The 27,362-nt window shown below is 40.3% G+C and overlaps 1 protein-coding gene across 3 annotated transcripts in view; it reads left to right on the forward strand.

Moving 5' to 3' along the window:
- The window catches only part of SLC39A8 (solute carrier family 39 member 8), a 78,394-nt gene that overhangs the window by 14,350 nt on the left and 36,682 nt on the right, over positions 1-27,362 (forward strand). For all 3 annotated transcript variants that reach the window (XM_080666584.1, XM_080666585.1, XM_080666586.1), the window contains exons 3-5: positions 17,137-17,299; positions 23,893-24,062; positions 27,089-27,211. In XM_080666584.1, coding sequence (XP_080522710.1) covers positions 17,137-17,299; positions 23,893-24,062; positions 27,089-27,211 — 456 coding nt within the window. The remainder of the gene's footprint in view (positions 1-17,136; positions 17,300-23,892; positions 24,063-27,088; positions 27,212-27,362) is intronic.

The following is a 27,362-nucleotide window of genomic DNA, read 5'->3' on the forward strand; positions in this document are numbered from 1 at the left end:
GAACTCATCAACTCCATGCTTTTTCCATCAAAACCTTCTGGTACTCTTGTCTGAGGCTTTGTTAAAGGTTCAGGAAGAAATAAAAAGGAATATGTCTATCCTCTCTAGCTGTTCATGATCTTACCATTTTTATGAGCAGATGATAATGCATGAAAGTATAGAATAAGTGCTAAACAAATAAATATGTTGGTGTAGGAGTCTGGAGAGGGAAGAGAGGAGATGTGGGCCCATGTAGGGCAGATATCAGCTGGAAACTTTGAGAGGAGGCATATCAGAACGCTAGGTGGGGGACATGGGCCGTGCAAAGTCACAATGACTGTAAAATACAAGACTTATTGGAACTGTTTGGTTAAGGTAGAGTTCAAGTGTGCTTTGGAGGACAGTAAAAGGAGTGGAAGACTGAAGACAGATAGTTAAGGTTCTTCAGTGTTAGGACCTTATACTCTTGGTAGAAAGAAAGCTGTGTGTGTGTGTGTGTGTGTTGTGTGTGTGTGTGTCGGGAATGCAATGTGAGAAGAAGAGTGACAATGGCAGTGTTTCTGTAGAAACAATCTTGTGGGCATGTAGAGTAAACTGAATGAGACGTGTATTAGATAACATTGACTGGAAGCTCCTGACTTGCCAGTTAGATGGTATATAAGGGGCTGTATGTGTGTCATTCTTATGTGTCTTATCAAACCTTTGGGATTCAGGACCCTTGTGTACTTACTCTTAAAAATTATGGAACACACCAAACAGCATTAATAAACCCATACCATGTTAACATTTTAAAAATGAAAAATAAGTATTTCCCATGACACAATAATTAGTGAGAAGAATGGCATTGCTTTACATTTTTGCAAATCTTTAATATCTGGCTAAGTAGAAAACAGAGTCTCATATATGCTTCTGCATTCAATCTATTGTGACATATGTCATGTGGCCTTTGGAAAAAGGAAAATGCAGTCTTAGTGTTATTATGAAAACAATTTTGACCTTGCATATTTTCTAGGGAACACACTTTGAGAACCACTGTGTTAAAGGATTGTTACATAGTTGGGCCTGTGATGGACAAGGCCTTTCCCTGCAGAGATGGATAGCAGAGGATGAGCTCACTCCTTATGGCATCCGCCCCAGCCCTGAGTTGAAGAGGCATGCCTTCCACACCCTATCCTCAGGGGCACTGAGTGGAAGGCCCTTGGTGAGTGGCTAGGCCAGAAAGGCCGTTGGTCTTGGCAACCAACAGAAGGCCTGTAAAGCTGTATCACAGCTGACAGTCAGTAGGGTGGCCCTTGTCCCCGGGGCAGGGCAGGGGCAGGAAGTCAAGAATGCAGACTGAGGATCTGTGCTCTGACGCTAGGCCATGGTTTACGGTGAGGGGGCCTTGAGGAACTGACTGTGGAATGGAATAAGGCTGAGGAACTTGTCAATAGCTGTGGTAAACTCAGAAAACTTTGTAAACCTTTTTAAAAAAGTGTGTAATAGCTTTTACATTTTTGTTTTCTTTAGTAAAATTAAAAAAAATAATTCTAACCTGTCTTAATTGTGTTTGGAGGAAGACGATAAGAGTTTTAACCCTCCTCCCTCCATGCTTTAACTTAATTTTTCTAATTAAAATAGGAACACATGCATATTATCTAAAACTTTGGCAAATCCAGAGGAGCAGAAAGGAAAAAATAAAAATCACCCATAGTTTCACCACCCAGAGATTAAACTGTTAACATTTTGAAGAATGTATCTCTAGATTTTAGTTAAACTTGTTTATGGTATGGTGTCATTCTATACATATTGTTTCAGAATAATTCTTTTTCCTTTAACAATGAATCCTAAAACACAACGTCTTTCTCTTTTGAATAGTATATTTAGGAAAGGTACTTTTTGCTTCCTCGTAAGGAAGAGTTTTGAGAGTGAATGTGAGTGTGCAAATATGTGTGCGTGTATATACTGTGGGTAAGAATGCACCCACACTATAGTGGCTTCAGTAAGCAGTGTTAGAAACCTGAAGGAAAAATGGAAAAATGCATCTTGGGAAACAGAGGTGGGATCACTTGATTAAGAGGGAAAAAGTTCAAGAGAAGTTTGGTAGAGGGTAATTCAGTACGTAGATATGCTGAGCAATATCAAGGCGATTTGGGAGTGGTACTCTAGTTCCCTGTTACTGAGGTCAGGTGGTTTCATTTTGTATCAGTAACAAACCTAGAAGTGATGTCCTCAGTCACTCCTGGTTTGCGTACTCCTGTTGCCAGTGACTCAGAGAGGAAGGGAGAGTGAGAGAGAGATAGAAACATCAATGATGAGAGAGAATCATTGATCTCCTACCTCCTGCACACCCTGAGTCCATTATGCCAACTCCTTCACACCTGGAGATTGAGCCTACAACCGGGACATGTGCCCTTGACCAAAACCGAACCTGGGACCCTTCAGTTCACAGGCGAACCCTATATCTGCTGAGCCAAACCAGCTAAGGTCCAGTGGGAAGCATTTAAATTACCAGGTTCATGAGATTGTTCACTCACCTCTGAAGAGATAAAGGGACTATTCACTTGTTTCAAGGTCAGAAGTGGCCTCCCAATTGTTAAACTCAAATCACCCTTTTAAAATGGGAATATTTAAATTGTTCTGTTGTGATCTTTGTCCAGTTCCATATTTAAATCACTCTTATGTGTAAGTAATTTACTTTTTGCGCTTAACTTCTTTGGCTTTTTCCTAGTTTTTTTTAAGTTACTACTATGAACTTAAACTGGTTTTGCAATTGATTTTGAAAAATACTTTCAAGACAAGTGAGGGATTCACTCATGCACTTATTCATTCAGTTAACAAGTATTTACTGAGTTACTGTGTGCCAGGCACATGGTATTATTAGTATGAGCATTCATAAATTCTTAGGTAGGTATGATCTCCAGGATTCTAGAGGTTTCTTCCACATTAATTATTTTGGATCTTTACCTTTTCATCCTCTTAATACATTCCTAGCAATCTATGGCTCGTTGTACTGGTCTCATAGTCGTATGGTTATGTGATGGCTGCTCAGGTGGATGAATCAGCAATCTGACTTTTCTGCTTAAGCAAAAATACTGGGTTTAAAACAGTAATAGGGAAGCAAAACATTCACAATATGTCACACCCCCAGACATTCTAGGTTTGATGACCCTGTTCCAGGGGTACCTCACAGCAATGTCAGCGCCTAGGGCGCGTGGCAGAGGGCGTGTGCAAGGTTGTGCCAGGCTGTCTGCTGCTTGACTGTGGTTACTGTGTCTGCCCAACATTCTGTGTGGGTGATGGACAGAAAGGCTTATTGGGGCAAAAAATCAGAACCATCTTTCATTTCTTTAATTCTCACCATGATGAGAAAACTTGGCTGATAATTTGAATGGTTTGAGTTGGCTGATGTTTGATTGTTTTTGCAGTTTCTCTTTGGGTGGGATACTAAATATGGCCTAAGAGTAATTTAACTGTATGACTCAAGTCACTATCAGGGGCAACAAATACATTCCTTGCCAGGGTCTAAATGGTTCTCTCTTTCACTATTTGTGTTCTTCTCATTGTTCAACCCATCAACATATGAGAGTACAGCAGCAAGAGTATTGGCTTAGAAGTCAGATGACATATGAATGTACTGATTTGAATTCTGTCTTTAGTAAGTTGTTGAGTCTTTGAACAATTTATCTTTCTAATGCATGATTTCTTCATCCCAGATATTTCCTAAAATCTATTTTGGTAGTTGATGTAGGGATTAAAAGATACTATATGTGTTTAGCGTATAATTTTTATGTGCTTTCCAGACTCTTATAATAACTATTGTTTCTAAACTTCATTTGTCAATTAATCATATATTTATTGCATTACTGATTTCTGCCTTAGGTTTTTGTGGTTCATGTCTTATCTCTCTAGCCATCAGAAGCACTGAACTAACATTTTAAACTCAGCACACATATCTCCTCTCCAGGAAGGCTTCCCTGACCTTTCCCTCTCACAACACTTTGCACATCTCTTTATTATTTTATTTATCGTATTGTATTATAGTTATCTGTTTTATGTCTTTATGTTTTATCTACTGACTGATGAGCTAATTGAAGATGGAACCATATCTTAGTCTCAGCACCTACCAGAGACTAATACCTATCCCAGAGATTATGTGAGCAATCTGTGTTTGATGAGTGAATAGATGAATGAGAGTGAGGGAGATAGGAACTGGCTTCTATAACAGCAAAATAAATGAAGACTTTGGATGAATTCTCCTTTAAAGAATGGAAGGCCCAACATTCATTGGGGTATGGAGAAGGATGGCAAATTCCAGAAGGCAAGTTCCAGAAAGTAACAGCTGTGACAGAGCTGGGTAGAGAATTCAGTAAAGAAAAGAGGATAGATGGGGCTCTTTCAGACTTGGATTCTAACCCCATTCTGCCTCTGGCTAGAAGCTTTGTAATACAATTTAAAGTGTGTGGTTCTGTTCCTTGACAGTCTAGAAAGCTGACTGGACTTGGTGTTTTATTCCAGTTTTGATTGCCTTATGACGTACATTCCCTTCTCACCTTTACTTTCACAAAGGAAAACACAGCCACACCAGCAGGGTCCTTATTGGGAATGTGAACGAGCTTCCGCAGAATAACAGTACATGGCAAAACAAAATCTGAAACCACCTCTGGGGTGACTTTTGAATGGGGTGATATTTCATTTATGGTGTGAAGGAGTTGGCATAATGGGCTCAGGATCAGAGGGCCCTATTGGTTTGTGTTATTTAATGGGTGCTATTTGACAAGACAGCCAAATAGAGAAAACAACCCATGTGTTGAGAAAAGGAAGACAAATGGAGAAGGTTTAAACATTAGAAAAACTTACCTTTTTGTTTTTCCATAGGTTCTGGATGTTGTATTCATTTGTTAGTTTTTAAATGTCTTTTAGCCCAGCCGCATGGCTCAGTGGTTGAGCGTAGACCTATAAACCAGGAGGTTCCTGGTCAGGGCACATGCCAGGGTGGTGGGCTCGATCCTCAGTGTAGGGTGTGCAGGAGGCAGCCAATCAATGATTCTCTCTTATCATTTATGTTTTGATCTCTTTCTTCCTCTCCCTTCCTCTCTGAAATCATTAACAATTTTTTAAAAGTATTTTAAATAATTACTTTATATATCATTCAGGACTCTTTCATTTGAATGTGAAACAACCTAATTAGCGTAAGTCAGAAAGGGATTTCATTGTTTCAATAACTAACAGAAGACTTAAGGGCAGAATCAGCTTTAGGCACAACTGAATCCGGAGGATGAGTGATGGTATTGGAAACCTGTCTCTCCTGTACTTATAGTTAACCTTCTTTCACATGGTAGAAAAAAGTGGACTAAGGAGATCCCGGACTCATAGCAATCCTAGTAGAAAAAGGCTTCTTCACTAGCTCTACCAGAATAGATAGATCTGGGTCATTTGTTCCCTGGTCTGCCCCACTTAGATCACACAGGAGGCCCCACACTATATATGTATTCCTAAAGCTTCTCTCTTCTTTCTACACTCTCTCTTGATGGTATCTTCACTCCTACTCAGCTGTTGTCTGCTCATATCCTTATGTCTGGCCTCTACCTTTCTCAGAGAAAGCTCAGTTATCATTTCCATCTGGTGTACCACAGGTATTGCAACTTAAAATGTCTAAAACCAAACTGACCACCATCCTTCATGTTTCTCTGTCTGGGCTCCTTAAGCACACCAGTAACAACATCCTCTTGCCATTTCCTCAGAGTTTTAACCTCGGAGTAGTTTTTGACTGTTTCCTCTGCATGTTATTTCTTCTTTTTATTATCCCTCATAGTTCTTTACCATTAGGCTTCTTGTGAATTTATCACCTTCTCTCCAGTTTTATAGGTATTGTTGTATATGATTTATTTCTGCCACAATTATTTAGGTTTCTTGGTGGCAAGTGTTATAATTCAATTACCTTTGTACTGCAGTAGTCCCCACCTTATCCACAGTGTCAGTTACCCATGGGCAACTGCGGTCCAAAAATATTAAGTGGAAAAGTCCAGAAATAAACAATTTGTAAGTTTTATATTGTGTACCATCTTGAGTAGCATGGTGAAATCTCTGTCCTGTCCAGGAAATGAATCATCCCATTTGTGAGGACTAAAAGAAGTGCTTTTACTTCCACCTTCTAAGCTTCTCTTGCTGGGCTAATTCAAACAACATTAGCAGATTAACAGAAGAAAATAAATTTTTAATACATACACATGGGGAATTCATATAGCATAAAATTGCAAAGATAGTGAGGAAAAACTGAGTATATATATGTCATTTTGGACAAAAAGAAAAATGAAAGTTATTGATTGACAGGTAATTGAGGAAGAATGGAACACACATGGTAGGCAAATTCCTGCCAGGCAACCCAGAAGCAGTGGATACAGGGGCTGATCCGGCCATCAGGCCCTTACCCGAAGCCCTCCCAAGCACCATACTCAACTCAAGTTAGGCTAAGGCGAACATCCTAAGATTTTCTTACCGGAGCAGGCCTTTCTACCTGACTCTCTTTGGTAGGGAAAGGGGAAGGTCAAAGATTCTAAGTCTTTTGTTTCTTAATAACCAGCTTAAAATCAATGTGCCAAAAGGCACAGTTTTGGGGGTGGCAAAACTTTGGTTTCCTTCGTTTTGTCCGGCATGTCTATGCTGTCTATGCTCCCTGTCCAGTAGTTACTTAGCAGCCTTCTCAGTCATCAGATCAACTGCCCTGGTATCAAAGTGCCTGTATTCACAGAACTTCTATTTTATTTAATGCCCCCGAAGTGCAAGAGTTGTGATGCTGGCAGGACAGATATGCTAAGAGAAGCTGCAAACTAGATTTGTTTAAATGAAAAAGTAAAAGTTTTCAACTTACATAAGAACTGTATGCTGAGGTTTGCTAACATGTCTGGTAAGAATGAATCTTTTGTCTGTGAAATTGTGAAGAAGGAAAAAGAAATTGTGCTAGTTTGCTGAGAGAGATCACATTCCCATAACTTTTATTGCAGTGTACTGTTATAAATTGTTCTGTTTTATTATCAGCTGTTGTTAATCTCTTACTGTGCCTAATTTATAAATTAAGCTTTGTCATAGGTGGGTATGTATGGAAAAATCATAGTATATCTATAAGGTTTGGTAGTACCTGAGGTTTCAGGCATCCACTGAGGTCTTGGAATGTATCCCCTGTGGAAAAGGGAGGACCACTGTATTTCTTTCTTGGGGGTCAACCTCCAGCTCCCCCTACTTCCCACTTCTCCCATCAATATTCTACCCAGACTTTCATGATTCAATAAATACTTGTTGAGAAAAGGGAAGAATTTATGTGATATATAATATAATTACATGGTTATTGTACTTGGTATTGTTGAGGAAAACCAGAGCCTAACAGTAGTGAGGGCCATAAAAACAAATTTTATTGCAGTCAGGGGGAAGGGGCCTCAGTATAGAGCTGCTCTCAATTCTGGATACGACACAAAGCAGGGTGGGCGAGTGCATGGAATACTCCTGAGACAGAGCAACAGAGGTGGGGGAATTTGGTTAAACAGACCCAACAGGATATTTGCTGAAGGCAGGCCTGATCAGATAGCAGAGATGGGGGATGCTCTCTAAACTGACTTAGCAGGATTCTTGCTAAAATTGGGCAATGCAGGCCCCACAGGGACAGATACGAGGCTGAAGCTTAGAGAGCCTGATTGAAGTTTAGTTAGGTAGAGAGTCTGTGTCATTATCTAAGCTATGTAATTTTAAATCTTGCCTAACTCCTTGGCATTTATTATGATAAGCAAATTTAAACTGTGTAAAAATGTTGAGTGAGGAACTTGTTGTAATCATCCAGCTATCACCTTTCCCTCCCTTCCTTGTACCAGCCTCCTTCATTCCCACTAAAATATGTCTGGAAAGAAGAAAAACAAACAAAACCCCAACCCCCCAAACTGTTGACTAGTTAGAACAGGTGAGGAAGAAGGAGTGGGGAAAGCAGCAGAAGAAAGGTGTGGAGCTATTTGGGAAAATGATTTTGAATATAACTTGAGATCTCATTTATGATAGGCTTCTACTACTTTCCTTTGGTTTGTTGTTTATATAAGGCCCATTTGAGATCACCTTACTGTGACAAGAGACTAATGAATGTCTTTAGGAAAAAGTCAACCCACTGAACATTAGGGGATCAAGGGAGTTTGCCTCTGATAGCACAAAATTCAAGAGGCTAGAGCAAACATCAAGCACACTCTTGAGAATAGCAGTGTTGTAAAAACACATAGATAGAAGAAAAGCTCAGTATGTAAATTGGAAGATGTTGAAAGCTTATGAAGTTTCTTTTAAGGCACATACTATTCAGGCTAATCACCCTGAGTTGTTTCCTGAGTACTGTGAATCCCACTAGTTTAAAAATATATTCATTGTTTGTTTTGGAGGTGAATGGGGTGTGTTTGAGAGGATGTTTGAACTTCCTTAGTGGTTCTACTGGTTTTATTGCTCTCACAACTCTGGCTGTCACCCTGTTTGTACCTGCTCTGGGGAACACTGCCCCCATTTTTTTTTTAGTGAGAGAATGGAGGGGAAGGAGAAGATGGGGAGAGAGAAAGATATATGGATTGATTACCTCCTGTTCACACCCCGACAGGGGCTGGGGTGGAGCATGCAACCGAGGTATGTACTCTTGACCAGGAATTGAACCAACGACTTTTCAGACCACAGGCCGACCACTGAGCCAAACTGGTCAGGGCAACACTGCTCTTTCTTAGACAACTGCTTTCTTTGTTTCAAGTTCAACTTTGTTAAATCAAAGCATAATAAAAATCAGTACACAAAATCTGTTGCATTTCTGCACACTAATAACAAACTATCAGAGAGAGAAATTAAGATAATAATTCTACTTACAATTGCATTAAAAAGAATAAAGTACCTAGGGATAAATTTAATAAAGGAGGGGAAAGACCTATATATTTAAAACTACAAGACATTAATAAAAGAAATTGAAGAAAACACAAATAAATGCAAGATATTCTGTGCTTATGGATTGGAAGAATCAATATTGTTAAAATGTTCTTCCTACCCAAAGCAATCTATAGATTCAATACACTGCCTATTAAAATTTCAATGTCATTTTTACAGAAATATAAATCTAATCCTAAAATTTGTAGAGAACCACAAAACCCACCCCTGAATAGTCAAAACAATTTTGAGAAAGAACAAAGCCAGAGGCATCACGTTCCTGTCTTTAGACTATATTACAAAGCTGTAGTAATTAAATACAGTGTGGCATTGGCATAAAGACAGACACAGAGGTCAATGGAACAGAATAGAAAGCCCAGAAATGAAACCATGCATATATGGTCAATTAATTTATAATAAAGGAGCCAAAAATATACAATGGGGAAAGGACACTCTCTTTAATAAATGGTGTTTGGAAAACTGCTCAGCTACATGCAAAAGAATGAAACTTGACCACTATCTTACACCATACCCCCAAATTAACTCAGAATGGATTAAATATTTGAATGTTAAGAGCGGAAACCATAAAATTCCTAGAAGAAAACCTAGGTAGTAAGCTCCTTGACATAGGTCTTGGCAGTAATTTTTGAATCTGACACTAAAAGCAAAAGTAACAATAGAAAAAAGGGGACACATCAAACCCAAAAGCTTCTGCACAGCAAATGGGCAGAAGATGTGACTAGACATTTTCTTAAGAAGACACACAGATGGCTAACAGGCACATGAAAAGTTGTTCAAATCATTAATCATCAGGAAATCCAAATCAAAACCATAGTGAGATATCACCTCACACAGTGGCTATTATCAGAAAGACAAGAAATAGCAAATGTTGGTGAGGATGTGGAGTAAAGGGAACCCTGTGCACTGTTGGTGGGAATGTAAATTGGTGCAGTCACTATGGAAAGAGTATGAAGTTTCCTCAAAAAATAAAAAAATTAAACTACCATATATTCAGCAATTCTATTTCTGGGTATTTATCTGAAGAAAACAAAAACACTAACTCAGAAAGGTATATGCGCCCTCATGTTCATTGTAGTATTACTTACAATTGCTAAGATAGGGAAGCAATCTAAGTGTCCACTGATGGATGAATGGAGACAGAAGAGGTGGTACATATATACACTGGAATATTACTCAGCCATAAAGAGACAGAAATCATACCATTTGTGATAACATGGGTAGATCTTGACTACATTATGCTAAGTGAAATAATACAGGAAAAGACAAATACCATATGATCCCTCTTACATGTAGAATATAAAACAAAACAAAACCAAGCTCATAGATATAGAGAGCAGATTTGTGTTGCCAGAGGTGGGAGGTAGAGAGTGGGAGAAATAGGTGAAGGGAGTCAAAAGATAAAAATAAATAAAAATGAAATAAAATCAAAGTTATTTAAAGCCAAATTAGGCTGCTATATAAAATTATTTGCGTTTTACTTGCTGGCAGATAGCTATTTTAAATAAATCAGGGCTGCCATTATTTTTGTTTTGTCATACTGATAGTATCCCTTAATATTCTATCCCCATTCTCATAACATAAGGCAAGATCTAAAGTTCTGTCATCTCTCCACCTGCTTACTCTTTTTTGAGATTGGGCATTTGGCACTGTCAGTATTATTATCCATGAGTGCCTACCAACCAAAATCTCCACACAGATGCTACACAGATCATCAAGACGCTAAGCTAACTTACAGTATTGATTATTTATTCCTTTGATTATCTTTTATTCTAACTGTATATAGGAGAATGTGTTTAAGGATGTACAACAGGCAATTTGAGAATCCTTAAGGGAAGTGCTTTTCAAATATTTGACTGCCACTTATAGTAAAAAATGATTTTTTTTTTGGAATTAAAAGAATTACAAAGATTTTTCACTTATAGTTGACATTCAATAGTATATTAGTTTCAGGTGTACAGTAAAGTGGTTAGACATTTACATAACTTACAAAGTGATCCCCCTAATAAGTCTAGTACTCCCCTAACACAGTATGTAGCTATGACAAATTATTGACCATTAGAGGCCCGGTGCACAAAATTCGTGCACAGCAGGGGGTGTCCCTCACCCTCTCCAATCGGGGATCCCTTGAAGGATGTCTGACTGCCCGTTTAAGCTCAATCTCAGTGGGATTGGGCCTAAACAGGCAGTCGGACATCCCTCTCACAATCCAGGACTGCTGGCTTCCAACTGCTGGCCTGCTTGCCCCTAACTGCTTCTGCCTGCCAGCCTGATCAACCCCTAACCACTCCCCTGCCAGCCTGATTATGCCTAACTGCTCCCCTGCCAGCCTGTTTGCCCCTAACTGCCCTCCCCTGCAGGCCTGGTCACTCCTAACTGCGCTCCCCTACAGGCTTGGTCACCCCCAACTGCTCTCCCCTGCAGGCATGGGTCCCCCCTAAATGCCCTTCCCTGCAGACCCAGTCACCCCTAACTTCCCTCCTCTGCCAGCTGGGTAACCATTAACTGCCCTCCCTTCCAGGCCTGGTCCCTCCCAACTGTCCTCCCCTGCTGGCCTGATCGCCCACAACTGCCCTCCCTTGCAGGCCTGGTCCCTCCCAACTGCCCTCCCCTGCTGGCCATCTTGTGGTGGCCATCTTGTGTCCACATGGGGGCAGGATCTTTGACCACATGGGGGCAGCCATCTTGTGTTGGAGTGATGGTCAATCTGCATATTACTCTTTTATTAGATAGGATAGAGGCCTGGTGCACGGGTGGGGGCCATCTGGTTTGCCCTGAAGGGTGTCCTGGATCAGGGTGGGGGTTCCCTTGGGGCATGGGGCGGCCTGGGCGAGGGGCCTGTGGTGGTTTGCAGGCTGGCCACGCCCCCGGTGACCCAAGCAGAGGCCCTAGTATCTGGGATTTATTTACCTTCTACAATTGAAACTTTGTAGCCTGGAGTGGAGTCAAGCCTTCTGCTTGCTCCGTGATGGCAGCCATTTCTGTTGGGATTTATGTATCTTCTATAATTGAAACTTTGTAGCCTTAAGTGGAGGCCAAAGCAGGCCAGGGCTGCAGAAGCTTGGCTTCCTCTATCATCACAGGCAACCCTAGCCTCCTGCTCTCTCCAGCTCCGTGGCTGCTGCCATTTTTGTTGGGATTTATTTATCTTCTATAATTGAAACTTTGTACCATTGAGTGGAGGCCTGGGCCAGCAAGGGCAGGCGGAAAACTTGGCTTCCTCCATTGCCAGGGATGCCCAAGCCTCCCTCTTGCTCTCTGTGGCTGCAGCCATCTTGGTTGGGTTTATTTGTATATTCCCTCCTGATTGGCTGGTGGGCGTGGCTGGTGGGCGTGGCTTGTGGGTGTAGCGGAGGTATGGTCAATTTGCATATTACTCTTTTATTAGATAGGATACTCCCTGTGTTGTACTTCACACCCTTATGACTATTTTGTAACTGCCAATTTGTACTTCTTAATCCCTTTACCCTTTTCACACAGCTGGTAGAAAATAAATTTGGCATTGTGCTCCCATGTACGTGTGCATGGTATATATAATGTGTAGCTGAAGTAAAATTTGATCCAGCAACACTTATCCTAGTTGTGTGTGGTCCACTCTATAGTTTCTATTATGTTGTTTTTTACTCCTTCAAGATGCTGACTGTAAGTGAACTTCCTGACCCACTAACAGGTCACAATAGGAGTCTGAAAAGAACTGCTTAACAGTCATTAAGTTTTAGGACCCCTTAGAATATTAATTTCGAGAAGGCTTTGGAAATTACCTATTGGCAGCTTCCCCGTTTCCTCTTGTTTTATAGTTGGAGGAACTTGACGTCCAGGTAGGTGAAGACTTCCTTGCAGGGACACAGTGCTGCTTGGTGTTTGTACTACCACACCTATTTATTCCTGGAATCATGCAGTGGGCAGATGGAACTCAGGGACTCTGTAATTTTTGAGCCTAGCAATTATACTTCTCTGTAGTTTCATGGTAATGAATAGACTATACTCACTTTTTCTCCCCCAGTTGGCTAACAAGCTATTTTCTCCCTTCATTAGTTTATTGTCCCCTATTCTCACCAAAGGGAAGACTGTTAACAAAGCATTGAGTGTACTGTCTCCTCTTCTAGGGATGTCACACAGCTGTCATTGTCATGAACCCAAAGGAGAGCACCAGTTGAATAAGGAACAGCTTAGGCATATACTTAGACATTAAAAAAAGAGCATTTTAAATGTGTATTTTCTTTAAGGCAATTGTACAACTCCAAACATCTTGGTGTATTTGATGTTTTTTCATCTTTCCTTCAAAATCAGTAGTGATCTCCTTGCATAAAAATTTTACAGTTTTAGTTTCACTGTTCCTTTTGTGAATAAAGTTACAGCACTTATGGAACAAAAACGTTTGAGTTCTTAATACTAATCATAGTGTATTAGTCAGCATAGGTTGCTATAACAAAATACTATCAACTGGGTGGCTTAAACAACAGAAGTTCATTTTCTCACAGTTCTGGAAACTGTTAGAGGTGACAGAGGTTTGGTTTCTGTTTAGAGCTCTCTCCTTGGATTGTAGATGACTACTTTCTTGCTACATCCTCTCTCTGTGGCTTTATATACTAGTAAGTCTACTAATCTGATTGGAGCAGGGCCTCACCCTCATGACTTTATCTAACCCTAATTACCTCCAAAAATCACCACATTGGAGGGTAGGGCTTCATTACATGAAATCTAGGAGGATTCTATCCAGTCCATTTTACAAAGTTAAGATCTCAGCAGGGTTTAAATATTGGCTGAAGTATGCAAAGAAATGCTCTCAGTTGCACTTATTAAAAACAGACTTCTATTTGAGTGAATAGATGTTTTCACACTCTATAATTCTTATAACACTTATTAGCAATATAACACATTTAATTTCTTTTATATTCTTCTTAATAATGTGAGTATATGGAAAATAGTTTACAGTTAAATTTTTCCCAAGAGTAAAATGATACCTTTAAAAAGTTATTATTATTTTTGCAGAGAATTCTTTTCTAATGAAGATTCTACTTCTCATTAATAGTTAATGAATTTCTAAACAGCACATCGCTATTTCAAAACTTTATATAAAATGGAAAAGCTATCCACCATCATTGAGCAAAATGCATGTTTTAGCAAACAACCATTTGTGCTAAAGACATATTTTAAAACAACTTTTATATAATGGGACTATTATTGCTGTTTAGGAAGATGGATACTTTTTTAATTGTGAAACTGTAAGTGAGCCTGGTGTTTGTCTACAGGAAATGTTATAAAGAGCCACTCCAATAGCTCACACAAAATACTCATTCAAACTGAAGATAAACAGAGAGGGAACACTGAGAATATTGAATCACCTTAAAGCACTTTTGTTTTAAAGTACTTGGAAACCTCCAAACCAGTTCTTACCTTTTTGGCTGCTATAGGTAGGCTGTTGATCAAGAAGGTTTTTTTGTTTTGTTTTTTTTTTTTTTTTAAATAAATCTTTATTCAGATTATTACAATTATTTCTCCTTTTTCCCCCCATAGCTCCCCTCCACCCATTTCCCACCCCACCTTCTGCCCTTACCTCCCCGCACTGTCCTCATCCATAGGTGTATGATTTTTGTCCAGTCTCTTCATGAACCCCCCATACGCCTTTCCCCCTGAGAATTATCAGTCCACACCCTTTCTATGTCCCTGATTCTATTATATTCACCAGATTATTCTGTTCCTCAGGTTTTTAATTCACTTGATTTTTAGGTTCACTTGTTGATAGATATGTATTTGTTGTTCATAATTTTTCTCTTTACTTTTTTCTTCTTCCTCTTCTTTAAGAATACCTTTCAGCATTTCATATAATACTAGTTTGGTGGTGATGAACTCCTTCAGCTTTTTCTTATCTGTGAAGCTCTTTATCTGGCCTTCAATTCTGAATGATAGCTTTGCTGGGTAGAGTAATCTTGGTTGTAGGTTCTTGCTATTCATCACATTGAAAATTTCTTGCCACTCCCGTCTGGCCTGCATAGTTTCTGTTGAGAAGTCAGCTGACAGTTGTATGGGTGCTCCCTTGTAGGTAACTAACTGTTTTTCTCTTGCTGCTTTTAATATTCTCTCTTTGTCTTTTGCTCTTGGCATTTTAATTATGATGTGTCTTGGTGTGGTCCTCTTTGGATTCCTTTTGTTTGGGGTTCTGTGGGCTTCCTGGACTTGTAAGTCTATTTCTTTCACCAGGTGGGGGAAGTTTTCGGTCATTATTTCTTCAAATAGGTTTTCAGTATCTTGCTCTCTCTCTTATTCTGGCACCCCCATAATTCTGATGTTGGTATGCTTGAAGTTGTCCCAGAGTCTTCTTACATTATCTTCAACTTTTTGGATTTTTTTTTTGCTTTTTTGGTTGAGTGTTTTTTGCTTCTTTGTATTTCAATTCTTTGACTTGATTTTTGTGTTCCTCTTGTCTGTTTTTGGGTCTCTGTATAATATTTTTTATTTCAGTCAGTGTATGTTTAATTTCTAGTTGGTCCTTTTTCATATCTTCGAATGTCTCGTTATATTTATCGGCCTTTTCTAGGATATTCTTAAAAAGCCTTATAACCGTGGTTTTGAATTCTATATCCAGTCGTTTGTTTTCCTCCATTACTTTCGTTTGTGATCTGATTCTTTGACGCCGCATTTTCACCGCTTCCCTGAGTTGGTAAGGTAGATTTGTGTGCTAGGTTTCCAATATGGCCCAGTGGGTCTGCCTCCCCAGTTAACCTGAGGTGGACACTCTTGGTGCATCCCTTTGTGGACTGTGTGTACAGCCTTGTTGTAATTAAGTCTTTATTGTTGTTGGTATCACTGGGAAGAATTGACCTCCAGGCCAGTTGGCTGTAAGGATCAGCTGTGTCTATGCTGGGAGAAGTTCGGTGCTGGAGACAGCCTTATAGGATTAGACTTGCCAAATTGCAATAGCCTCTGTGCTCAGCTTGGATGGGGTGGAGTCTCAGTCTTGGCTTCCCGTCAGCCTTGCCCTTGCGCGCACGTGCGCGCCTTCAGACCTCTGCCTTCCCGGTTCCCGAGTCTCCGCCCGAGAGTCCAGACTCCCCCCACAAGAGCGTGGGTCCCCAGGGGCTCGCCTGGAACTGGAGTTTACTGCAGTCAGAACTGGGGCTCAGTGCAGTCAGGAGCCTCTGACTCTCTTCCACTAGGGAAAGCCTGTGGAAACCTCCGCAGCCTTTGTGCGCACTGGCACGCGCGCGCTTTCAGTCCTCTGCCTTCCCCAGCTCCCGAGTCTCCGCCCGAGAGTCCAGACTCCCCCCACAAGAGCGTGGGTCCTCAGGGGCTCGCCTGGAACTGGGGTTCACTGCAGTCAGAACTGGGGCCCAGTGCAGTCAGGAGCCTCTGACTCCCTTCCACTAGGGAAAGCCTGTGGCAACCTCCGCAGCCTTTGTGCGCACTGGCATGCGCGCGCTTTCAGTCCTCCGCCTTCCCGGCTCCCGAGTCTCCGCCCGAGAGTCCAGACTCCCCCCACAAGAGTGTGGGTCCCCAGGGGCTCGCCTGGAACCGAGGTTCAGTGCAGTCAGAACTGGGGCCCAGTGCAGTCAGGAGCCTCTGACTCCCTTCCACTAGGGAAAGCCTGTGGCAACCTCTGCAGCCTTTGTGTGCACTGGCACGCGCGCGCCTTCAGACTTCTGCCTTTCCTAGCTCGAGTCTCCGCCCAAGAGTCCAGACTCCCCCCGTAAGAGCGTGGGTCCCCAGGGGCTCGCCCGGGACTGGGGTTCAGTGCAGTCAGAACTGGGGTTCAGTGCGGTCGGGGGCTTCCTTCCCCCTTCCGCCAGAGAAAGTCAGCTAGGCTCTCAGCCACCCTTCCTCTCTGCGCGCACAAAGACCCTTTGCCGTACCTCCAATTCTCTGTGAGCTTTTCTCTTTCCTTCTAGTTGTAGAATTTTCACTCAGCCAGCTTTCCTGTGGTTCTGGATGGTGTCCATTCTGTCTTTTAGTTGTAGTTTTGAAATTGTTGTGTGAGGCAGCAGTTTAGGTGTTTACCTATGCCGCCATCTTGGTTTCTCCGATCAAGAAGGTTTTTGCTATTTTTATGGTTTCTAGGTTAAAAGAGGTGTGGGCTATTTTACAATAGGGGTTTGTACATTTCTGTAGTGGGCTTTTGTATGAAGAGTTAGTGCTGTGTGTCTAGAAGAAACATTCTGTCTCTTCGTAGTGTCTTTGCTTGAGTGCTTTTACTGTATTAACATGTATATGTTTACTTTGTTTCTTCTATTTCAGTGTTTGTCAGCTGAAGAGATCTTTTCCCTTCATGGCTTTTCAAATGCTACCCAGATCACCAGCTCGAACTTCTCTGTCATCTGTCCAGCAGTCCTACAGCAACTGAATTTTCATCCCTGTGATGAGCGGCCCAAACACGATTCAAAACCAAGTCTTTCCGAAGGTATGTTGGAAGCTTGTCCTCCCATTTGTTTGAAAGGTTTATGGGGTTGTCTTAAATGACATTAACATGCTTCCTTTTCTGCTTTTATTAATCTACATAGAATCCCCTGGTAAAGTATGTATATTCTGGAAGTATGTAGAATAAGAATAATTAGAGCACATTTAAACTTCATAAGTTATACTCTTCTATTTGTGGAGTGAAAATTATACTTGATACCATGTAAAAACTTTATAAAATCCAATGTTTGATTTTAAACATATGTCTTATGCTGTACATATTGGATTACATATTAACTACCTTGCTCAAAATTGATTAGTTAATTTCCATCAAATTGTGCTTTTAACAAGTATTAACAACCCTGTCTATTTATCTGTAAGTGTCAGTACAGGAAATGTTATAGAGAGCCACTAGAGAACTAGTGTGTCTTTAGATTAAATCTTAAAGTACTGCATTATTACCACTATGAGAGGTCTGGTGCACAGATTTGTGCACTGGTGGGGTCTCTTGACCTGGCCTGCACCCTTTCGTAATCTGGGACCCCTTGGGGGTTGTCAGACTGCCAGTTTCAGACTAGTACCCGCAGGCCAGGCCAAGGGACCCCCACTGGTTCATGAATCCATGCACCAGGCTTCTAGTATGCATATAAAATCTTTGGTTAATCTTTTCCTGCCCCCCCCCCCCTCCACTTTCCCCTTCCCTCTGAGATTCATCAGTCTGTTCCATGTTTCCATGCTTGTGCATTGAACGTCTTCCCCCTGTGGTCAGTGCGCGTCATAGCTACCGGTTGAATGGTTGAACGGTCGACCGGTCGCTTAGGCTTTTATATATATAGACTAGAGGCCTGGTGCATGAAATTTGTGCATGGGGGGGTGTCCCTCAGCCCGGCCTGCACCTCCTCCATTCTGGGACCCCTCAGACATTCCTCTCACAATCTGAGACCACTGGCTCCTAACTGCTCGCCTGCCTGCCCCTAACCACTTTTGCCTGCCAGCCTGATCTCTCCCTGACTGCTCCCCTGCCTGCCTGATCACCCCCAACTGTCCTCCCCTGCTGGCCTGATTGCTTCCAAATGCCCTCACTTGCTGGCCTGGTCGCCCCCAACTGCCCTCACCTACCAGCCAGATCACCTGCAACTGCCCTCCCCTGCAGGCCTGGTTGCCCCCAACTGCCCTCCCCCACCAGCCTGGTCACCCACAACTGCCCTCCCCTGCTGGCCTGATGGCCCACAACTGCCCTCCCCTGCCGGCCATCTTGTGGTGGCCATCTTGTGGCGGCCACCTTGTGATGATGTGAGGGCATGTGTGAGGGTGCGAGGATCACCTAGGCTTTTATTAGTATAGATAATTTTCATAAATGAAAGAAAATACCGACTGTTTTAAGTGCCTATAATGGTATTGTCACAAAGAAAGTATTTTAAAGGAATAATCTGCTGCAAAGAAATTTTAAAATATAAGAAAACAAGTGCTTGTTTACTATATAATATAGTTCACATACTTAAATATGAAGGGTTCTTTCACAAATGAGATAAACCAATTGTTCAGGGGGTCTATTTACTAGCTGTGTGTCATTTCTTGGTATTCCCAAATTGTTGCCCTACCCCGCATGATATTTTAATTCTCATTGTTTTGTTTATTTGTTCATTCAGTAAGTGTTTATTGATTGACATGGCAGGCACTGTTCTGTGTATTGAGGATTCAGTCATAAGCAAGAAGAAAAAAACCCTGCCCTCTTAGGGCTTATAATGTAGTAGAGAAGTAACATAATAAACATTTACACAAACAAGCAAATAAATAATATGATTTCAGAGGGATAAGTGCTTTGAAGAAAATAAAGTAGGTCACAACAGAAGGAGATAGTGGGTGCGTGTGAATTTAGATGAAAAAAAGGGAGGCATTTCTGATGAGATTACATTTGAACTGAATCCTGACTAAGGATGGAGGAGAGGGCCATGGCAAGATCTTTGGGGAAAGAGCGTGCAAGGTCAAGAGAACAGTCAGCATAAGCTTGGGAATGTGCTTGGCATGTGTAAGGATCAGCAAGAATGTCTGTGTGTCTGGAGCATAGTGATCAGGAGGGAGGACAGAAGGAGGGGGACCCAGGGGTCTTGCTGTGTACAGTAAGTTGGTTGGATTTTATTCTGAATGTGCTATGAAGACATTGTAGGGTTCTAAACAAGAGAGGGACATGATTTTATTTGGATTTGTAAAAGATGGTTCTACCTGCATTTTGAGGGAGAGCTGGTCATGGGGGAAGAGTAGAAGCATGGAGACTGATTGGTCAGGAGGTTGTTGCCAAAGGTTGATATTCAGGAAGATGGGGTCTGGGGCTAAGGTGGGAGAAGTAGGAGTGAGGAGGAGTGATGAGATTCAGGGTGGATTTCAGAGACTTTGCTAAAATGGTTTGGATGTGGAGGAGGGAATGATAAATCAAAGTTTAAGTCCTTGAAAGTGGATAGATGGCTGTGCCATTTTCCGGAATGAAGACTGGAGGGGAGTAGTTTGTTATAAAGGAAGCCAGCAGTGAGAATCAAGAGTATGGCTTTAGACATGGTCAGTTTAAGGCATTGATGTCGACCAACAAGGAGAGATATCCAGTAGGCAGTGGCATACAAACATTTAGAGCTCAGAGAATAGGTTGAGGCTGGAGATATGTCTTTTTATTTATTTATTTATTTATTTAAAAATATTTTTATTGATTTCAGAGAGGAAGGGAGAAGGAAAGAGAGATAGAAACATCAATGATGAGAGAAAAATCATTGATCGGCTGCCTCCTGCACAAGTCCTACTGGGGATTGAGCTCATAATCCAGGCATGTACCCTGACCAGGAATTGAACTGTGACCTCCTGGTTCATAGGTGATGCTCACTGAGTCACACCGGCTGGGTCCACATTGTCTTTTATATTCTATGTTTACATATATAAGGAATAGAAATCACTAAGTGTACTTTGTCAATACAATTATCATTTTTGTGAATAACAATAATTTTAGAGCTAATTGTTCAAACACATATTTTTAATAGAATATATAAATGGGAGTATGTTTGTATTCCCATAAATCTGTTTGATTTCAGAACAGATTGTACAGCATAGTAAAGGCATAGATTCTGAAGTCAGCCCATCTGAGGTCAAATCCCAGCTCTATAATTTTCTAACTTAATATTGGCAAAGCATTTAGAATGCTTTCTGGCATGTGGTTAGGCACTATATATATGTCTGCTAAATAAAATATGTATAACAAACATAATTATGAGTACAGGAGGTGAGGCTTTAGTAAAAGCAAATTCTCTACTCTGTGAAGGTTAATTTCTGATGTTCAAACGTGTTTGTAACTCCAATTCTCAGGTTTACTCTATCTCAGGAACCAGGAGTTAGGAATAGGCAGTGGGGACACGAAGTGAGAGAATTCTAGGGACAACACTTCAAAGCCATAAAATGGATGAGTGCAACAAATGGATGGTAAATTAAATTCTCTAGGTGATATAAATTTTAACAATCATTTTTAATGGTCCATAATTGTCTAATTTTTTTGATGAAGTTATATAACGCTATTTAATTTAAGTAATAGATAATAATAATAGAATTTTACTTGTAGCATCCCCGGAGATCACATAGTCCAGAACTCCATAGTACAACCTGATGACTTAAGTCTCAAGCTCCAGAGAGATTACAGGCTTTCTTTAGGTACAGTACCTGAGGAAGGATGCAAGTCCAGGGCTCCTAACTCCTAAGTCTGTTGTTCTTTCACTGTACAACAGTGAGCTAAAGGAACTAAAATATGCTGGTCTACTTACTATTTTTTTTTAAAAAGAATGATAACATTTATTGAAGACTTGACTTTATTCCAGGGGCTATGTGTAACTGGCTTTATGTTATTCCTGTAAAAAAAAAAATCTATGAAATAGAAAAATTAAAAAAATAGGTGAGGTTTTTAGAAGAATTTTCACACATATTGGCATTCGATAAATGTTAACTATTGTTACAAATATTCCCTGGAAATGCATTAAAAAATTTCCACATTCACTAAGAAAGTCTGAAACAGATCATTAGAGGGAGTCCTATTTGTATATGGAGAGGTCCAAAGAATATTTTTATACTAATTCACTCTTTGATGCCCTAGTTGAGTGGATGATGGATTTCCCTTCCCCTGTGCCCCAATGATGTCCTAACAATGAAAGGAGGGGAAACTAAGTAGTGTGCCTAGAAGAGTGGTGATTCACACTCCCAGAGTTCCCCAAGTGGTTCTGATAAACGTGCACAGTATTAAGGAAAGTTAGAAAGATTGGATAAGCAGATGAATTGATATTTTTTGACAGAGTTCTGGGCTGCATTTTGAAGTATGGGCTTCATTAATTCATTTTTCAAGGAATGTGTGTTTTTTGCGAAGCAACATTCTAGGCACTGATGGTGAATATAACATAGCCCCCTCCTTGAAAATCTTGTAATTTATATGATATAGACAAATATGTAAGTGATAAAAATCACTATTGCACACAAGAAATGGTAAGTGGCCCAATCACCTTCAAAGAACTATAGGAAGCTTGACAAGCAAGGCACGGATGCCTGGAGGAGCTAGGGAAGCTTTATAGAGGAGGTCTTTGAGTTGGCTTGGAGAACCATGTGTGAGTTTCTCAGGCAATGAAGATAGAAACATATTTCCAGATAGAGAACCACAAGTAAAGGTAATTCTGTATTTGGAAAACATTGTGTCTGCATAGAGGGTGTAAATAGCACCAGTGAGGCTCTATGGGACTCAGCTGATGAAGGGCAGTGTCAAACAGGGGTATGAGGTGATCAGAGTTGTGTTTTAGAATAATGAGTCTGGTGGTCATGCCAAGTAGGGGAGGAAGGGCAGACAGAAAACTGTCATAATGAAGGAGTTAGAGATGGTGAGGGCCTGAACTCAAGGTATCGGTAATGAGGATGGAGAAGCTGGAGTGAGAGATATCAAGCAGAATTGATAGAGTTTGGTCACCAATCATCTATGGAATTGACTGGTAGAGAGTGAGCAATTGAAACTGATCCCAACATTTCTGCTATTTAAGGAGATAGTGAACAAGGGTAGGGGAGCAGGATTTCTCAGGGGCAGGTGATGGGTTTAATATGTATATGTGGCTTTGCCTCTATTTGGTACTCAAAAACATCTTTGCATTTTAATTTTAGTTTCAGCAGGTATGCATCTTGTCTGCCCAATGAGATGATAAATATTGATTGGATGAGTGAATGAATGTAGGCTAGTGATGAGATAGAAAGCTATTCATATGAAGGGAAACTACACATAGACATATCATGGAGAAGGATGTGGGATTGAGAACTTTCTCTATGTGGAAAGTCTGAGGAGAGTAGGTTTTGCTGTTTGAGGTGCTAAGATAATAAATGGGAATGAGGTGGACCTTTGTAGTTCCAATGAGATGGACATGGTCAGGAGTCTTGAACTGATAGGAAAGTGGAGAAGATAAAGTCATGGTTAGTGCTGTGATGATTCTTGTGATGACATAGTAACATTTATTACCTGTTCTTTTCATTTGGTACTCAGCACAGGCTACCTTATATTGCTTTGTGCATGGGTGTTTCTTCACATTTCTCAGCTCCCCAAGCAAAAGATCCAAGCTGCTTGTTGGCAGGAATCATGGTCCACATCCTAGGCTCCATAAACATTTGCTAAGATTGCTTATTTATAGATAGACTCATTTGAACCAGAATAATGGTGAAAAGTCTTATAATCATAAAGTATATTATAAAATGTTTAGTTTTGTTGAGCCCCATGGGCTCCTTGAAAATTAAATTAGCTCCACAGGAATAATGAAACATATTGCAGAAAAATGTGAGCCCTGGAGACAAACTGTCTGGGTTTGAAATCTGCAGGATTTTCTATCTGCATGACTTGGGCAGCTCATTTGAACTCCATATGCTTTGGTTTCAACTGTATGAAAGAGATAATAGTAGTTGCCTCATAGGGTTTTGTGAGGATCAAATGAATTAATACATGTTAGTCGCTCAGCACAGTGCCTGACACATGGTGAACACGCACTAAGCATTAAGTATTAGTATGCTACTCAACTGATAGTGTCCATGAGAAAAGTGGCCCACCATTTAAAAATGTATTCTCGACAAAGAAGTGGCAATGTAGAGGCAGCTTTCTAATCTTTCACATTGTCTCTGTTCACAGTGTATGTGGGCCACAGGCAAAGCTACCATACCTTTCCCCTGAAACTCATATGACCTCTATATTCCTCTGAAAGGCTGAGTTTTAACTAGGCCATGAATCAATAGATAAAAGTAGGTGTCTTGAAGCCTGGGGACCTCAGATTGTCACTATTCTAGGTCTTATGTGTTTCTCTGTAAGCTATACAATTCTTTGATCCTGTAATGATGACTTAAGAGTGATGAAAGCATAGGCAGTGTTTCTGTTAATATTTATTATGCTATGTGGTCTCAATTTTCTGTATAATTTTCATTGCGATGATTTTGTTCTTTACAAGAAGAAATTGGTTTAAAGCTTTTAAAGGGGAAATGTGTTTCAGGTTTAATGGAGAGTAAGACTTCATTTGGCTCCTTTGCTCTGATTAATTTCTCCTCTTTCCCTCTTATTCACAGTATGGGGATATGGATTCCTGTCAGTGACAATCATTAATCTGGCATCTCTCCTCGGATTGGTTTTGACTCCGTTGATAAAGAAATCTTATTTCCCCAAGATTTTGACCTATTTTGTGGGGCTGGCTATTGGGACTCTATTTTCAAATGCAATCTTCCAACTTATTCCAGAGGTAAGGGTGTTAGCTACCTGTTTCCGTGAATAATTATTTCTTCAAAATGTTTTAGCACTTTGTACATTTTAAACCTCCATGATTCTCACAGAATTTTATGGTCTAGTTTATGGTGTTTTGAATAAAAGAGCAGAATCACAGCAAATGAAAAAAGCTTGTCTCAAGCTTCAGGGAATGTCAGTGGCAGAGATAAAATTAATATTCCTGGAGAACAGCCACCAGGATGTGCTTAGATAGGGCCTTAATATTTTATTCTATCCTGCATTTGGAAAATTTAATTTCTCAGCATACTTCCATTATTTATTTATTTATTTTTTTAAAGAGCATGCAATGTCAAATTTACTGAAGATATAACACAAAATTCTCTTATATATTTCCTACAGCTACTGAAGCCCAGAGGATCAATAAGAGTGTGGTTGACAGACCTTTTAATTTTCTTTTGACTGTGGAAAAAAATCAATTGAGGTCAATGAATAAACAGCAGCTTATTTTTTCCTTTTCATAAGATGAATTATTGATCTGACATTGACAATAGTGCACTATTCAGTTAATCAACACATAACATATATGTTTTATTTTAGATCTATATGGTGGCCAGCCGGTATAAGGAAAAAAAAGGAAGGAAAATAATTGAGAGGGAAGAGAGGGGAAATAGAAAGAGACATTAGTAGGAAGAAGGGGAGCTATGGAAATATATACACACTAAAGGTCTGGTGCACGGATTTGTGCATTGGTGGGGTCCCTCAGCCTGGCCTGTGCCCTCTCACAATCCAGGATCTCTCGGGGGATGCTGGACTGCTGGTTTCAGCCTGCGGGGATCAGGCCAAAACCAGCAGTCTGATATCCCCCGAGGGATGTAGTAGTGCGTGAAGCAGCAGGCAGCCGGGGAGGAGCCTGAGCCCGGGATGGGCGCCTGCTGCTCCTGCTCTTTCTGGCCCCGCTGCCCCATAGCCATGCCACAGAGGCGAGAGAGGCTTGCACAGCCACAGCTGCGCTCGCCAGCTGTGAGCCTGGCGTTGCCCGTCAGTCAGCTGAGCGGCGCTCCCACTGTGGGAACGTACTGACCACCAGGGGGCAGCTCCTGCATTGAGCGTCTTTCCCCTGGTGGTCAATGCGTGTCATAGCAACCAGTTAAATTGTCGACTGGTCAAACGGTGGACCCATCGCTTAGGGTTTTATATATATAGATGGACTGTATCTCCTCCACCCTCAATGAGTCCTGAGCAAAGAGAATAATAGTAGTTCAGGGTATTATTCTCATCTCATAATTTTTAGAAAATTATAACTAAAGCTTCTTTTAATTTTCACAGCTATATATGAAATTGGGGATTTTCTTAGAATCATAGACTTATGATTGTTGTTATTGTTATCATTATATCTAGAAAGGAACTAGAAAGGTCATCTCAACTAGAGAAACAATCAGCTAGCAACAAAACTAGTATGACAATACAGATTTTCTAATTAATAATTTTATATATAATATACATGCAATATATTTAATATAATGTTATATGTGTATGTATTAACTTATCTGAAATTTGGATCAAATTAAATTTAAAAACTGATATTGTGTATGAACTGGGGATTCCACATTTATGATTTTTGAGGTTTTCTATTTTGTTGAAAATATAGTAATACATAAGAAATGTCTTAGAAAAATAAGAAACTCCTTCAACAGCATTTGTTGGATGTCCTTTTGCCTGTAGGTGATAATTAAGTAATTATGGCCATAAGAAGAAAATTATATAAACATTAGATAATCTGTCTTTGTAATATTACCTCAAATTTCCATAGATAGTTATTTCTTCTTTTGGCAAAATTCTTTCCCTTTTTTTTACTTCATTTAATTTTCATAACCTCTGTGTTACATATGTAGAGTAGGTGTCTTTGTGCCAGTTTTTGTGCTGTATTAATAAGCATAGAGAAGCCAATCAGATGAAGATGTGGCTGTGAGCTCTTCCCAGAGGCAGGCATAGAACAAGAACCAAGGCATCCTCTATTCTGGTTGCTCTTCAAAGGGAAGATTTACAATGTCTGGAATGGTGTAAAGCTTTCTCCTCTTATTTTATTTATTTTAAGCTTGTGCTTCTTGTCTGTTAGAAATATCTTTACTCTTTATAATTTCAAACTCCAATTCTTGTCCTATGTCCTTTAAACAATTAATTCTCATACTCATCCTTGTGTGTGTGTGTGTGTGTGTGTGTGTGTGTGTTCGTTCGCACGTGCACGTGCCTGCCTGGAATCTTAGATATTTTCTTCTTTATTCTTGGGCCCAGTTCTTAATTTATTGAATTTCATTAGGTCTTATTAGGATCCTCTAGGTTCAAGAGGATCTCCTGTGGGAAAACAGTAATCCAAGTGGCTTGCCATATTGCTTTAAAAATTTGACTCTGGCCCTAGCTGGTTTGGCTCAGCCTGCAGACTGAAGGATCCCAGGTTCCATTCTGGTCAAGGGCACATGCCTGGGTTGTGGGCTTGATCCCCAATGGGGGGGGGGGGGGGCATGCAGGAGGCAGCCAATCAATGATTTCTCTCATCATTGATGTTTCTACCTTTATCTCCCTCTCTCTTCCTCTCTGAAATCAATAAAAAAATATTTGATTCTGGATATGTTAGACAAATATATTTCTTTTAGAGAAAGCAAATAATGTTTCATTTGCTGGTATCTTTATTACCTAGATCTAATGCTGTCTTACAGATGTGGGATTCAGTGCTGCTTCTTTACCACTAAAGTTTCCTCTTTCAAGGCACATATTGCTGCAGGTGTTGGAGCTAGGAAACAAGATACTCGGGTTTTGTTTACCGGAGCATCCTCTGGTCAGGAGATTTCTAAAACATCTCTAACAGTTTGCTTACTTGAACTTTTGTTTTGTGATTTTGGCAGGTAAGTTCTCAATATTACCTGGATGTGAAGATGGGCATAGAACTCCAGTGAAAATTGAAAACTGAGAAATTTTGGTATTATTTGCTAGAAATCAAGTAGTATTACTTGGTTTTACCTGAATTGCCTTTTTTTTTCTCCCCAGGCATTTGGATTCAATCCTAAAACTGACAACTATGTTGAGAAGGCTGTTGCTGTATTTGGTGGCTTTTATTTACTTTTCTTTTTTGAAAGAATGCTTAAGATGTTATTAAAGACATATGGTCAGGTAAATGGACTTTATTTAAAACTTTTGCTATTTTCCCTGCCAAAGCTACTTTATAAAGGTGAATAAAGGAAGGAATTTTATTTTTAGAATTTCATGAACTGTTTATGTATTAGATTTGTGAATGTGAGGACAAAGAAAAGAGTCAATATAT

This window comes from Plecotus auritus (genome assembly GCF_963455305.1).
Source record: "Plecotus auritus genome assembly, chromosome: 1".
Lineage (NCBI taxonomy): Eukaryota > Metazoa > Chordata > Mammalia > Chiroptera > Vespertilionidae > Plecotus > Plecotus auritus.